Source organism: Cydia strobilella, chromosome Z (assembly GCF_947568885.1).
Source record: "Cydia strobilella chromosome Z, ilCydStro3.1, whole genome shotgun sequence".
Classification (NCBI taxonomy): domain Eukaryota; kingdom Metazoa; phylum Arthropoda; class Insecta; order Lepidoptera; family Tortricidae; genus Cydia; species Cydia strobilella.
Genome location: NC_086068.1, coordinates 24,627,333 through 24,642,291, shown reverse-complemented (window position 1 = coordinate 24,642,291; position 14,959 = coordinate 24,627,333). Strand labels below are relative to the sequence as shown.

The following is a 14,959-nucleotide window of genomic DNA, read 5'->3' as shown; positions in this document are numbered from 1 at the left end:
CCCATCCCAACGGTTTTTTTTTTAAATTGCGGGTCAAAAATTTTGTTTTGACCTCTAGTATGCGTGTGTCAAACGGCTAACCTGTACATCAATTAATTTTTAATACAGTTGCTCAAAAAGTGCTATTTTTCGTGGCTGTTTAGCGTGCGAAAAGTTGGTTTTCGCGAACTAGTGCTTTGTAATTTTCCAATTTTTTTAATTTTTACTTGTTTCAATTCATGACTACTTATTGATGAGTGTTAATATTAGTTTCCTTTAAACGTCGTAATCAACATAAAAACCTACTTGTTAATGTAAGAATACGAAAAATATGCATATTTCATATTTAAGTACTTACCTCTTCATCATTATTTAATATTTACAATTGTTTCTGTGTTATATATAGAACATGCATTTGAAAAAAAAAACTTTCATTGAAGTGGGTTCAATAATAATAACAAAATTTATTCTAGTCGAATAAAAGCTAGAAAAACACCTCTTCATAATGTCAGTGTCAATGATGTCACAGAATTAATAATATAAATGCTTCGAATTCCTTACTTGTTGCTTTTCTTATTTTTTCGCAACTGTATTAAAAAACGTCGTTTGATACACGTGCGGAAATGTCATTCTTCACTCGTCCCGAGTCTTGCCACTCGCCTACGGCTTGTGGCAAGATATCTTGGTACTCGTTAAGTAATGACATACTTTCCGCACTAGCATCGAAATGTACTATTGCGGTTTTTCTTTGAAATTGGGGTCGAGCGGCTTTGGACTATTAATGGAATCAATTGCGCTCTTGATTCTGAGTAGGAATAATCCAAAGAATACATGAACTTGCAATAATAATAAAACACATTGTTTACGTCTCATTGTTTATTTATTTAATTTTTTTCACAAATGACTACCATTGGGATAGTAAATCGAAGTCTGTGTGTCTGCTAAGTAACCAAGGCTTTGGTTTGTTCATAGGTCCGCCGCCGGGTTTCATCTCACCGTCGTCAGCTTTCTTTGATTTCTTGCAGGAATGCCAAATAAACCTAAAAAAATGTAAGATCAATGACGATGAATGAACAAAAACAAAAATCGAACAAGACAACAAGACAAGAGACGCCACACCCAGCCAGGAACATGCCTGCTCCGGACTAGCCGGCATACCAGGGGACGTAATTTTATGGGGAGTGACACGCTCTGGGATGGGAAAGGGATAGTTATAATCAGCCGGCTATGCAGCCTTAAGCCAATAAACGATTATGAAAACTTAGGTAGGTAGATATAGGTATAATTAGTTTCGATAAAGCTTTAATTATTTCGTAATTATAAAATACATAGTTGGGCGGGCGTGCGCACTGTGTATAATATATGTATAGGCACTAAAATCTATCACTCTATATATCTATAAACGCGTGTGTCCTGTCTGTCTGTCTGTCTGTCCGTCTGTCTGTCACCAGGCTGTATCTCATGAACCGTGATAGCTAGACAGTTGAAATTTTCACAGATGATGTATTTCTGAAAAACAGAATAAAATAAATATTTAATTGGGGCTCCCATACAACAAACGTGTTTTTTAGGGTTCCGTACCTCAAAAGAAAAACACGGAAACCTTATAGCATCACTCGTGCGTCTGTCTGTCTGTCTGTCCGTCTGTCGCAGCCGATTTTCTCCGAAACTAATGGACCAATTAAGTTGAAATTTGATATACCTATACATACGTATGTTTGTGACCCAAAGACGGACATCTAACGTAAACAAATGAATTTTAAACATGGGGGCCACTTTTGGGGGGTAAATTAGAAAATTAAAAACTAAAGTTTTTATAACTACATCGTGTTACATATCAAATGAGAGAGCTCGTTATGATAATCTCAAGTATATATTTTTTTGTAATTTTAAAATAAATAGTTTAGAAGTTATTTAAGAAAATAGCTAAAAAAATGACCATTCCCCCCTTTATCTCCAAAACAACTGGGTCTAAAATTTTGAAAAAATTATATAAAATAGCTTTTTACCTATAGATTACAGTAAAACCTATTAGAAATGTGCAGTCAAGCGTGAGTCGGACTTAATTACTTAGTTTTTGATCCGACCCCTACGGGTTTTTACATAAGTTAAAATACATTGTTTAAATTGTGTAATCAAAGATAGATATAACTCCGTAATAGATGGATACAGTCTAAGGAAAAAACGTGCCTCGAAAATCAAGAAAATTTGATTCTCGATCAGAGGGCGCTACTAGCTTTGGCCTACTGTCGTATAGATGGCGTTGACGGTTTCGTTTGTTATTTAACAATTTTAACGCATATCAGTGAAAGAACATGGGTCAAAATCATAAAAATAATTAATGCAAATAAAAAAAATCATGTATCCATATTTAAATACATTTTATCGTATTTTTACAAATCTTCATTTTTAGTTTTAAAGTGTGTCGACAGATGGCAGTGAATTTACTGGGGTTACAAAATTTACTATGACAGTACCGCTCTAGTATAAGTTACTCTATAGTGTAATGTACGGAACCCTTGGAATGCGAGTCCGACTCGAACTTAGCCGGTTTTTTATTAATATTTTTCTTTATTAAAAAACCTAGAACTTGCACTCACGAAAGTTGAAAGCAAACGATTATAGTGCCATCTGCGTTGAACTTTGCGCGTTTATTATCATTAAAGAGCGTTCTAATCGTGAATACCCTAATGGGTGAGGGCGACAGCATGCCGTAGTAGAATCAAAATCGACCGGTAGATGGCTGTTGCGTAGAATACGTGGCGCAACGCGAATCACGCAAGCTTGCTGTATTGTTGCTTGTTGCTGATAAGTTACGGCTAGATGGCAATGATTACCCTGACTATCCAAAAGGATAAAGAGATACCATGAGATACATAATCATCAATCCAGGTCATAGGATAGTTTTTATGTCGGAAATCATCCCTAAAGAGGGTGAAACGGGGGGTGAAATTGAGAGATTTAATGAGTTACCTGATAATTGATGTCAAGCAATTAAGCTTATGCCTAAATTGAATTATTGCTATTATTTACGCTACCAAATTTTAGTATGTTGTTGGGCATGGTACTGGGTCTCCAAAACTGCCGGGAGACGGCGGCGCCGGCCATCTACTTCAGCGGAATGACGTCATCAAAATGACTCCCGCCTCGTTGCGAATATTGCATTTTGCACCCAAACTATGCATTGCACATACATGTGTGGGGTATTAAACGAAACCCAATAAATATTATATATTTCACTAATACACTATGTACGAAAATATACAATAGTTTAAGAGAAATTTTATAAATAAATAAAATTGATGAATTTTTTTTTTCGATTATTTGGGTTTTTCAACCAAACCAAAAGTCGTACGTTAAAGCAATGTACTACAAAATTAAAGCTGATGTCTCAAGCCATACAATGATATCAAAATAATCAAAATCAGACCAAAAATGTGAAAATTATGCATCAAAATGTAGGTATTTGTTAGAACAAATGCATTAAAGTTAAAAAATTCGAAATTGGTCATTTTCAGGATAATCCGCATAAGCTTCTAGTATGTTATTAGCAATATAAAAAGGATCATAAAACTGCTGGGAGACAATCTCTATACTGCCTGAGTAACAAATAATGGCGTCATACATGTGACCGCTGCCGAAATTTGCAAAATCTAAATTATAACTATACCATGAGTTATACATACACGTGTGCTATATCAAACGAAAGGTTATTAAATATATTATGATTCGTTTAGATTTTGCAAATTTCGGCAGCGGTCACATGTATGACGCCATTATTTGTTACTCAGGCAGTATAGAGATTGTCTCCCAGCAGTTTTATGATCCTTTTTATATTGCTAATAACATACTAGAAGCTTATGCGGATTATCCTGAAAATGACCAATTTCGATTTTTTATACTTTAATGCATTTGTTCTAGCAGATACCTACATTTTGATGCATAATTTTCACATTTTTGGTCTGATTTTGATTATTTTGATATCATTGTATGGCTTGACCCATCAGCTTTAATTTTGTAGTACATTGGTTTAACGTCCGACTTTGGGTTTGGTTGAAAAACCCAAATAATCGAATTTTTTTTTTCATTATTTTTATTTATTTATAAAATTTCTCTTAAACTATTGTATATTTTCGTACATAGTGTATAAGTGAAATATATAATATTTTATTGGCTTTCGTTTAATACCCCACACGTGTATGTGCAATGCATAGTTTGGGTGCAAAATGCGATATTCGCAACGAGGCGGGAGTCATTTTGATGACGTAATTCCGCTGAAGTAGAAGGCCGGCGCCGCTGTCTCCCGGCAGTTTTGGAGACCCAGTACCATGCCCAACAACATACTAAAATTTGGTAGCGGTTTCCGGATCTGAACTATCTCTTCGACCGTTTCCCATAAGGCATAGTACTATGATGCGAGCAGGTTCACTAATTGAATGTTTATTTTTTTGATGATTTTGTTGAATTTTGAAATTTTTAAAATGGCGGAGTCACGAGGGTTTGCTAGGTCACAGGGCCACTACACTACTTAGTAACAGTTTTAAGGCATCGAGAGTTCAGGTGCTTCTCCGGAGCGGACGGCCGCGCGTGCCCAGGATCGCGGATATTTATCATAGTTTTTGAATTGTTAGGTATATCATATTTTTGACGACCTTTGTGGCCTAGTGGATAGTGACCCTGCCTACGAATTCGATTTCCCGGGTTCGAATCCCGCTAAGGGAATTTAGTTTGTGTGATGAGCACGGATATTTGTTCCTGAGTCACGGGTGTGTTCACAATGAGCTCTTTCATCTGAAATGTAACACGATATATTTAAAAAAACTTTATTTTTTAATTTTCTCATTTACCCCCCAAAAGTGGCCCCTATGTTTAAAATTCATTTGTTTACGTTACATGTCCGTCTTTGGGTCATAAACTTACATATGTATAGCACAAATGAATTTTTCGTTAACATAGGCAAAAACCTGGCAGAAAAAGTCCAGGGCGAGCCGTCTGCATTCCCTTCAAGAATACTTTCCGATACAAATAATTCATCCAAATCATTTGTGCTATTAAATACGGATGAAGCTGAGGTGGAAAGAATTATCATGAGCCTAAAAGACGATTCCGCGGCTGGTTGGGATGGGATATCGAACAAAATAATAAAGACATTCAGACACATCTTGGTTCCACCACTGACACACATATTTCAAAAGTGCATCTCTGAAGGAATATTTCCAAAATGTCTGAAAAAAGCCGTTGTAATCCCTGTCTATAAATCTGGTAGCAAAATACAAGTAACAAATTATAGACCGATTTCTCTTTTACCAGCGACATCTAAAATCCTGGAAAAAATTATTAATAATAGACTTGTTCAATATCTGGAGAAAAATGCCTTCTTGGCAGACGCAGTTCGGTTTTAGGTCCAAGTTATCAACCGCAGATGCTGTACACGAATTGACTGACTATTTAGTTCAGGAACTAGACAAGGGAAACAAGACAATTGGAATCTTCCTGGACCTCGCAAAAGCTTTTGACACCGTTTCTACTTCCATTTTACTGCACAAGCTTGAATCACTAGGCATTAGAGGCACACAACACAAATTAATCGCGAGCTACCTAGACGGACGAACTCAATGCGTTAAAATAGATAACATTATCAGTTCCGACTTAGATAACACATCTTTTGGCTTGCCACAAGGAAGTGTCCTGGCCTCGACCTTATTTTTAATTTATATTAATGACCTATGCAATCTAAAAATAGATAGTGGCAAAATCATTTCCTACGCAGATGACACTGCCCTACTTTTTTCCGCAAAGTCAACAAACGAGGTCTACGAGTTCGCACAACGCGGATTTAATGTTGTAACTGACTGGCTAAAACGTCATCTACTAACACTGAACTCTGACAAAACGAATTTAATAAGTTTTTCCATGCGGAAAACAGATCCGGTCGCACATAACCTCAAACTTTACGCACATAACTGTAAGGAAAAATCGAATAATCCCTGTTCATGCCCATCTCTAGCTATTACTGACAAAAATTTGGGAGTCTTGATTGACGAAACCCTCACTTTCAAAAATCACATAGAATCATTATGCAATAGAGTCCGAAAGTTAATATTTCTATTCAAAAAACTTCGTTCGATTGCTGATCTAAATTTAGTTAAGCAAGTATACTTTGCACTATGTCAATCAATACTAACCTACTGCATTTGTTCCTGGGGTGGCACAGCTAAAACTACCCTACTAACCCTAGAAAGAGCCCAGAGAGCGGTACTAAAGGTTCCCGCCCATTTTTATACCCTACTGACCTCCTTTATAAATCATGGGAAGTACTAACTGTTCGTCAATTATATATATTAAGCACAACACTAAAGCAGCACGCCAGAATTCCTTTCAACCCTGAATACAGAAACAAAAGGCGCAAAGATATAATAGGTATTCAAACCGTTCAAAGGAAACACGTATTTTCATCTAGATTTTTTGTCTTCTTGGTCCCATTTTTGTACAACAGGTTAAATGTAAAACTAGACCTATACCCACTTAGCTATGCTTGTTGTAAGAATACTCTACGACGCGCCCTTCAAAATATGACGTACGATGATACAGAGAACCTACTAATAGTCGTAACATGATTGTGTACTTTGAAATTTAATACTTAAGACCCATTTTGTTAAGGCGATAAGACTTCTATTGTGTAAGTACTACTATTAATTTATAATTAAGTGAATAATTAAAAATTGATTAATTTTGTCCTTCGCTGCCTGAAACACAGGAACTCCTAGTTCAGGCATTCGTAAACCACTTTCCTCTACTAACAACTCTTAGTCTTTAAGATGAACCTCTGTACAATACTTTTTTCAATAAATTATTTGTATTTGTATTTGTATATTTATACCAAATTTCAATTTAATAGGTCTAGTAGTTTCGGAGAAAATAGGCTGTGACAGACAGACAGACGCACGAGTGATCCTATAATTCAGGGTTCCGTTTTTTTATTATTAATTTTGAGGTAAGGAACCCTAAAAACCGCCACGATTTTTCAAAAACTCTGCTGGTTGAACCTTAAGGTGTTTGGACGTAGGATCGGAGTGGATTTTCGTAATGTCATAGAGTAACTTATACTAGAGCGGTACTGTCATAGTAAATTTTGTAACCCCAGTAAATTCACTGCCATCTGTCGACACACTTTAAAACTAAAAATGAAGATTTATAAAAATACGATAAAATGTATTTAAATATGGATAAATGTTTTTTTTTATTTGCATTTATTATTTTTATGATTTTGACCCATGTTCTTTCACTGATATGCGTTGAAATTGTTAAATAACAAACGAAACCGTCAACGCCATCTATACGACAGTAGGCCAAAGCTAGTAGCGCCCTCTGAACGAGAATCAAATTTTCTTGATTTTCGAGGCACGTTTTTTCCTTAGACTGTATCCATCTATTACGGAGTTATATCTATCTTTGGTAATGTGTAGGTACATTACCTGGGAGTTCGTATAGTCTGTTTATGTACAGGGCAGCGAGATTCCATATCTGGCAATTGCAAGATGTAGATGATTTCTTCGTCGTCTTCTGCTGCTTTGCGTTTCTCAGCATCCGATTTTGCGTAAGGCTGGGTTACGAATACAAATTATACATTAATTTGGCGATCCATTTAAATTGCCCAAAAAATAAGTCAAAATCTGACAAAATTTAACTAACTTAGCACACAACACAACCCAACGGGTGTTGGGTGACCCAAACCCGCCATCGCGCCCGCCTACAACAACAGCGCAAGACCTCCCTCAACCGGTTATCTCATCGCGCGCGCGACGGCGCGCCGCAGTACGTGACGCCCCCACCCGTCGTGACCGCTAGTGCTTGAAAGTGGAGACCTAGGCTCTCCGAAGCATGTCGCGCGAGTGACTAAAAATACGTGAGTGAAACCGCTAAGTTAGTTAAGTTAATATGTCTCACGATAGTTTAAATTCGATCTGACAAAATGATTATAAATGATTGTAAATCTACAGGTTCAGGTTGACGTGACAGTTTCACTACGACAATGATAGCTGATGTCATTTATTTTTAACCGACTTCAATTTCATAGAAGGAGGAGGTTCTGTATTCGGGTGTGGCTATTTTTTTTTTATGTATGTTCACCGATTATTCCGAGACCCGTGGTCCGATTTGAGTAATTCTTTTTTTGTTCGAAAGGAGCTACTTCCAAGTTGGTCCCATATTAATCTGGTTCTGATCTGATGATGGGATCCCTGAGGAATTGAGGGAACTCCTCAATTTTTAAAGGCACATGTATGGTGATTTGGGTTTTTTCATAAGCAACTTGAGCATTTTCTCTCGAAAACGACCAATTTGATGAAGTGGACCTGATGATGATGATTGTTTTGAAGATAGTGATGATGATTTTTTAATGTAGGATGTTCAGCGATTACTCCGAGACCCGTGGTCCGACTTGAACAATTTTTTTTTGTTTGAAAGGAACTACCTCCAAGGTGGTCCCAAATTAATCTGGTGCTGTTCTTATGATGGGATACATGAGGAATTGAGGGAACTCCTCAATTTTTAAAGGTACATGTATGGTGATTTGGTCGTTTTCTTAAGCAACTTGATCATTTTTTCTCGAAAACCACCAATTTGATGAAGTGGAGCTGATGATGATGATTGTTTTGATGACAATGATTTCAGCGATTACTCCGGCACCCATGATCCGATTTGAGTTATTCTTTTTCTGTTTGAAAGAAGTTACCTCTCCAAGGTGTTTTCGTAATATTTTTGGTTTTGATCTGATGATGGAATCCGTGAGGAATTGAGGGAACTCCTCAATTTAAAAAGGCACGTGTATGGTAATTTCGGTGTTTTCTAAAGTAACTCAAGCATTTCCTCACCAAAACCACCAATTTGATGTAGTGCAACTGTAGCCTAACCACGAGTTTGGCACTAAATATTCTTCGTAACTTACTTTGTACACTAATACGCCAGTACGAGCGAGATACATAAACAGTAAGTTACGCACACGATAGCGAATATATCATTGTCAAACTCGTGGTAAGGCTACTGATAACTTCCCTCGTTTGTGTATTATGATTTTTGAAGTAGGTAGTGTTGGAAACAACCAAAGAGACTGAGAGGTGAAGGTAGAGGGTATTAGTGTTTGGGGGGTTTGAGGTTGGGGGTTGAGGGGAGGTGAGTTGATGGGTCGGGGACTGAGGGGTTGGGAGTTAAGGGATTGGGGGTTAGGGTTAGGAGTTAAGGGGTCTGGGGTTAGGGGTCGGGGAATGGCGGTTGAAGGGTTGGTGGTTTAGAGTCGAGGGGTTCAGTGATCAGGGGTTGATGTGCTGTGAGGTTGAGTGATCGGGGGGTTTGAGGGATTGGTTCAGTGGCGGGGCGGAGAATGGATTTAGTGACAGGAATGATTTCCCAGACGGACTCGAGGTAAATTCTGATTATTTAATAAAGTTTACGAATTTACAGGTAAACATGATTATGTTTTTCATTCATGCGTCACGCTCTTAACAATGTCTTAAAACTAAAAATGGAAAAATAAAAACTTTTATAAAAAAAAGATAAACCTACTTCAAAAAGGATGAAATAAAATATTATAATTTTTCGGGTTCCGTGTTTAAGTATATGCGTTACCAACTGATATGTTTGAAGTCGGTGCCAAGCCAAGTACTCCAAGTAGTAACAATACCAGTCAAAAATAATCAGCTTAATGTCTATAAATCCCATTACAACTCTACAAATATTATAAACGTGAAAGCAATTATGTCTGCCTCTTTGCTACCTTTTCATGGCTAAACAACTGAACCGCTTTAGCTGAAATTTTGCATGAAGGTTCCTTGAATTGTTTTATATTTTGAAATGTAGTCCTCTGGATAAGCGACAGTAAATAACTCAGTCCCAATCCCACACTTGCGTGCTATGACTGTTTAAGAACAAGTAAGAAATGCTCTTTAAAAAAATACGACGACAAAACGTATTAGATTTACACTAACGTGCCGACAAGCATGGTACGAACTGCGCCAAGAAGGTTCAACCGTGTGTTCTGTTCTGAGGTCTAAAGAAAGTTCGTTTATTGTCGTCGTGTAACGCAGCGTCTTACATAGGCGAACACTCGCGAACGCGAAGCGAAGCGACGCGGCACGGCGCGGCCGGCCCAAAGGTAGGTATCAAAGGATTAATTAAGGCGCCGTGCCGCGCCGCTTCGCATTCGCGTGTTGTTCGCCTACGTAGTACGGTGCGTTAGGTAATCCAACGTACATACTTATATAGCCGCATCTTTATCGAATTGCACCAAAATCACTATGAATATATGGTTTAAAATTTGGCTTGGCACCGACTTCAAACATATCAGTTGGTAACGCATATACTTAAACACGGAACCCTAAAAAGGATAATATTTTATTTTATCCTTTTTGAAGTCTGTTTATCTTTTTTTTATAAAAGTTTTTATGTTCAATTTCATTCACGTTGTACAGTCGCCATCAGATATAACGGAGCGGCCAAGGTGCTCATCAGGGCGTTAGAGTGCGTGTTCAGATATTTTTGGGCACCTCGGCTGCTGCGATAGATCTGATGGCGACTGTATCTAAGCTCCGAGATCCCAGATTCTCGGTCACAGACGTGAGTTCAACTCAGAAGAACCATTAGGTACCTACTGCTGTCGTATTGTAATCACTCGTCTGACAATCTAATATGATTTGAACCAAATGGTCCATATGGAACCCAGAGTTCCATTTGCTTAACCAAATGCATTGCATGTACTTACAAATACACTAGGAGCCGATATAGCCTCGCATGGATCCAAAAATCCGTCCAAAATCATTTGATTGATTTTAGTCTTCCGTGCCATGTTGAAGTTCTTGGGCTGCCCTCCCATTGGAAAAGTGATAAGAGGTTTCCTAAAATATAACATAAGTGTGTGTAATCATGTGTAATGAATTGATGTTACATTAATTTTATATTTGCACAGAGAATCTCAAAGCAGTGTAAGTGAAAGACTTCTAGATTTCGATTTCAACAGAACTCAAATACCTATTTACTTATAACATAATAAAAAACATATTTCTAGAAAACGACGACTTAGTTTCAAAACTATTATTATTTCATACATCGATGTACCAGTATCCTTGAGAAAGGTCGTTTAAGATTTATTACCTAGTCATTTTATCTTAACTTAATCGGATTATTATTAGTTTGAAAGTTATAGCTCCTTTTTACCTAAACGGATCCAAATATAGCGCCCTCTGCGGCAGTTTAAAGTTTTTCTTAATGTAATCTTCATCCAGCAACCGGAAGTCGCTTTTGTTTCCGGAGGGACCAGAAGTTGGAGGTTTGGAGGCACCGGCCTGGGCGGGGCCGGGGCCATCGCGGGGCACCAGGCAGATCAGCGGCAGGCTGCCAGCGCCGCTGCCGTCGCGGCTCTGACTCTCGCACTTGCAGCAACTGCACATAAAACGGCGTAAGAGTGCGGCGGCACTGTGGACCGAGTGCATCATTAAAAGTGGCTGAGAGACTGTGGCTGACTGGCCGGTGATAAATATAATAATGAAGTTGTTTTTTAAGAGATTCTATAGGCGGTCCAAGGTAAATATGCACCAACTTAGCAAGTGACAGTGTGAAAGTGCCGCCATAAACGTAAAATTCCTATGAAAAAAAACCAAGTAAGTATTTAACATAAAAGGTAATTTAACAAAGGCACATTGCAGTGAACCCCTTACTAGACTAGACTAGAGTAGAGTAGGCATGGCCTGTATCGCGTCGCGGGGGGCGGGGGTCAAGTCATCACGAGTTACCAATATAATATACTCGTATGTTATTATATTAAGCATAAGCTTATTTACACGAAGGAAACAGGATAAAATATGACGTTTTTACTCTACACTTAGTCGCTGCATAATCGGTGCATGTGCATTCAAAATTCAAATGCTTGAATGCAAACCACTAGGTGCTATGGGCTACATAGGTACCATTAAGCCACTCTGACAAAAAAAAACATAAAATTATATACATATTTTAATGAACATACCTTGACATTTTCTGAGGTCATATGCTATGGTATTTCCTTATAATGAGATGCAGTACGACTACGTATGCATCTAGGATTTAATATTTTTTCTGTTTTTTTAACATTTTTGTTTTTCAGATATATTTTAAAAATAATTCATTTAAAAAACCAATGGAGTCTTTTGTGAAAAAAAAACGTTAGCTGCTCCCAACAATGAAATACAATGCAGCAATGTTAGCCGCTCACTTGTCTAGTAGGTAATGACAAAATAAATGACGTGAAGGATGAGTTTTTATTTTCAATTATGCTTAGCCATTAGTGCCATTACTTACTCGTAGAACACAAAGGATTGTAAATTGAAGAGAAAATATGACATGTAGGCATGTTTACACATCTTGACATGTAGAAATATGTATTCGTACGAAAAGCATAATTATTGTGTTATATATCAGGACCTGATCAGGACTAGAACGGTATCCCGTCCAATCCCGTCTCTGAACTTAATTTCTAGTTTTTACTTTCCTCTTTGGTTCTACTATTATCTTCTTTGAGGTTTTATCATATTCATAACGGTATTGTATGACAAGTTATGTTACCTTCTGAATGTGGTTAACATTAGTATTAAAGTAAAGATGGTGGCGATTTCTATTAATTGGATCCAGATAACTTACTTTTGCGTAAAGTTGACTACCGATTATGGATGGTATAGAAAGGATGCCAATCTCTTATGGCAGAATTGTTGCAAAATTGACCGCTTTCAGCTTTAAATAATAGTTCCTAATCTCTCCGGTGGCGCTAGTTAGGCTCTGGGACATGAGTATAACATGAACCATATAAGGCAACAAATAACCCGACTAAATTACGTAGGTTGTTTTTGGTAGTATTTCGGTGTATGGTGGCGCCGCCTAATTACTGTTTTTTGATGGACACTTTTCATACATAGAGATTTGGCTCCTTTATATAGTCTCCATGCTTCCGATTATGCAAAATACGTCACCAGATGTCACTATAAAATTGGTACAATTTAAAGTCATGAATACAACATAAAGAAGGTTGTATATACCTCGTATGTCAAGACCTTTCTTTATTCACAATGTTGTTACCATGGAGACTATATCAAGGAGCCAAATCTCTATGTACGAAAAGTGTCCATCAAAAAACAGTAATTAGGCGGCGCCACCATACACCGAAATACTACCAAAAACAACCTACGTAATTTGGTCGGGTTATTTGTTGCCTTATATGGTTAATGTTATACTCATGTCCCAAAACCTAACTAGCGCCACCGGAGAGATTAGGAACTATTATTTAAAGCTGAAAGCGGTCACTTTTGCAACAACTCTGCCATAAGAGATCGGCATCCTTTCTATACCATCCATAGTTGTTACATGGTTGTTACCTAGCAACTGTTATTTAATGTCAGAAGAGAGAAATATAAATAAAACAATTTTTTGTATCGTAAACAGAGATATGAATGTTGTATTCATTCCACTCTTTAAAACCTTTTCTACATAATATTAGGTCTACTTGGGCGGTTTACGAGTCATTTATTTTGTTCGATATCTTGTAATCAAAAATCTTTGATTAGTTACAAGAAATCAAACAAAAATTTACTTGTAAACCGCCCAAGTAGACCTAATATAATGTAGGATGAAAGCTTTTTGTTTACAAGATATCAAACAAAATATTGACTTGTAATAAATAAGCCACCCAAGTACCTAGACCTAATATTGTATAGAAAAGGTTTAAAAATAATGAAATTAAAATAAATAAAAAACATACACTGTACTTTATAGTAAAGCAAGTATGTTTATTGTTTTCAATTTGATCGGTATACAAAATAGTAATAGACTAGGTGCAAAAACTTGCAGCTTCTGATTCTCTTTGGAGTTGTTCTTCTTTTTTGCCTTTGTTCATCTTTGTGTCTCAGTCAGCGTTCGTTCTTTGCCTTTAACATCCAACTGGACTAGAATTCAAGGTATTCCAAGTTATCTAAGTAGGATCTTGCAATTCCCGGTAATTTAAACTTTGGGGGTAAGTAAAATTTTGCAAACGAGGTCTATAGATTCACGACAGCCGCAGGCAATATTTCTACCCCCCGAGTTAAAGTTGACGAAATGTAAAGTAAGCCGACCTTGTTCAAACTTGTTCGAGAGATCGGCTCACTTTATATTCCGTCAACCTTACACGTCAATGTTACAGCTATTAAATTAATCAAATCAAATATTTTTAAAACAAAACAATTAAATTATAAACGTTAGTATTTTCATAGAGTAACTTATACTAGAGCGGTACTGTCATAGTAAATTTTGTAACCCCAGTAAATTCACTGCCATCTGTCGACACACTTTAAAACTAAAAATGAAGATTTATAAAAATACGATAAAATGTATTTAAATATGGATAAATGTTTTTTTTTATTTGAATTTATTATTTTTATGATTTTGACCCATGTTCTTTCACTGATATGCGTTAAAATTGTTAAATAACAAACGAAACCGTCAACGCCATCTATACGACAGTAGGCCAAAGCTAGTAGCGCCCTATGAACGAGAATCAAATTTTCTTGATTTTCGAGGCACGTTTTTTCCTTAGACTGTATCCATCTATTACGGAGTTATATCTATCTTTGGTATTTTGAAAGTAAAACTCATTTTATACCTTAAAATTTAACAAGTATTTTACTAAGAACCTACTTGGTACGTATGAGCTAGTGACATAATAAAATAAAAGCTATAACTCCCAAGAGTAAAATGGACTTTAGCTTTCGCTGCACTTGCGTGAAATGGCACGCTTTCTGCGAGTGTGATGTATGTAAATCTCGTCTCGGTGCTTGGTTTTCGGCATAGTGCGACATTTCGAGACACCCCCGCCCAGCTTCACCGTCGATTTATCGTGTTTGTTTAGTAACGATTCGCCGACGACAAATTAAACGATTGCCGATGCCCGAGGGCAGGTTTTATTACTTCCCCCTCCCCCTCGACG

The 14,959-nt window shown here is 37.1% G+C and overlaps 1 protein-coding gene across 1 annotated transcript; it reads right to left on the bottom strand.

The window, feature by feature from the left end:
* Positions 1–820: 820 nt before the first annotated feature.
* Positions 821–12,133, bottom strand: LOC134754425 (uncharacterized). The gene is made up of 5 exons (XM_063690749.1): positions 11,996–12,133; positions 11,188–11,412; positions 10,736–10,868; positions 7,455–7,582; positions 821–1,019 (listed from the first exon to the last, which is right to left on the bottom strand). The coding sequence occupies exons 1-5, from the start codon at positions 12,001–12,003 to the stop codon at positions 884–886; spliced, it is 630 nt and encodes a 209-aa protein (XP_063546819.1). The 5' UTR covers positions 12,004–12,133; the 3' UTR covers positions 821–883.
* Between the last annotated feature and the right edge of the window lie 2,826 nt (positions 12,134–14,959).

What these genes read in the sequence shown, in the direction of transcription:
- LOC134754425 (XM_063690749.1), bottom strand. An exon ending in TATCGGCTCCTAGTGTATTT is followed by an intron (nt 7,583 to 10,735) that starts GTAAGTACATGC and finishes TTCGTAACCCAG; the next exon opens with CCTTACGCAAAATCGGATGC. An exon ending in CAGACTATACGAACTCCCAG is followed by an intron (nt 1,020 to 7,454) that starts GTAATGTACCTA and finishes ACATTTTTTTAG; the next exon opens with GTTTATTTGGCATTCCTGCA.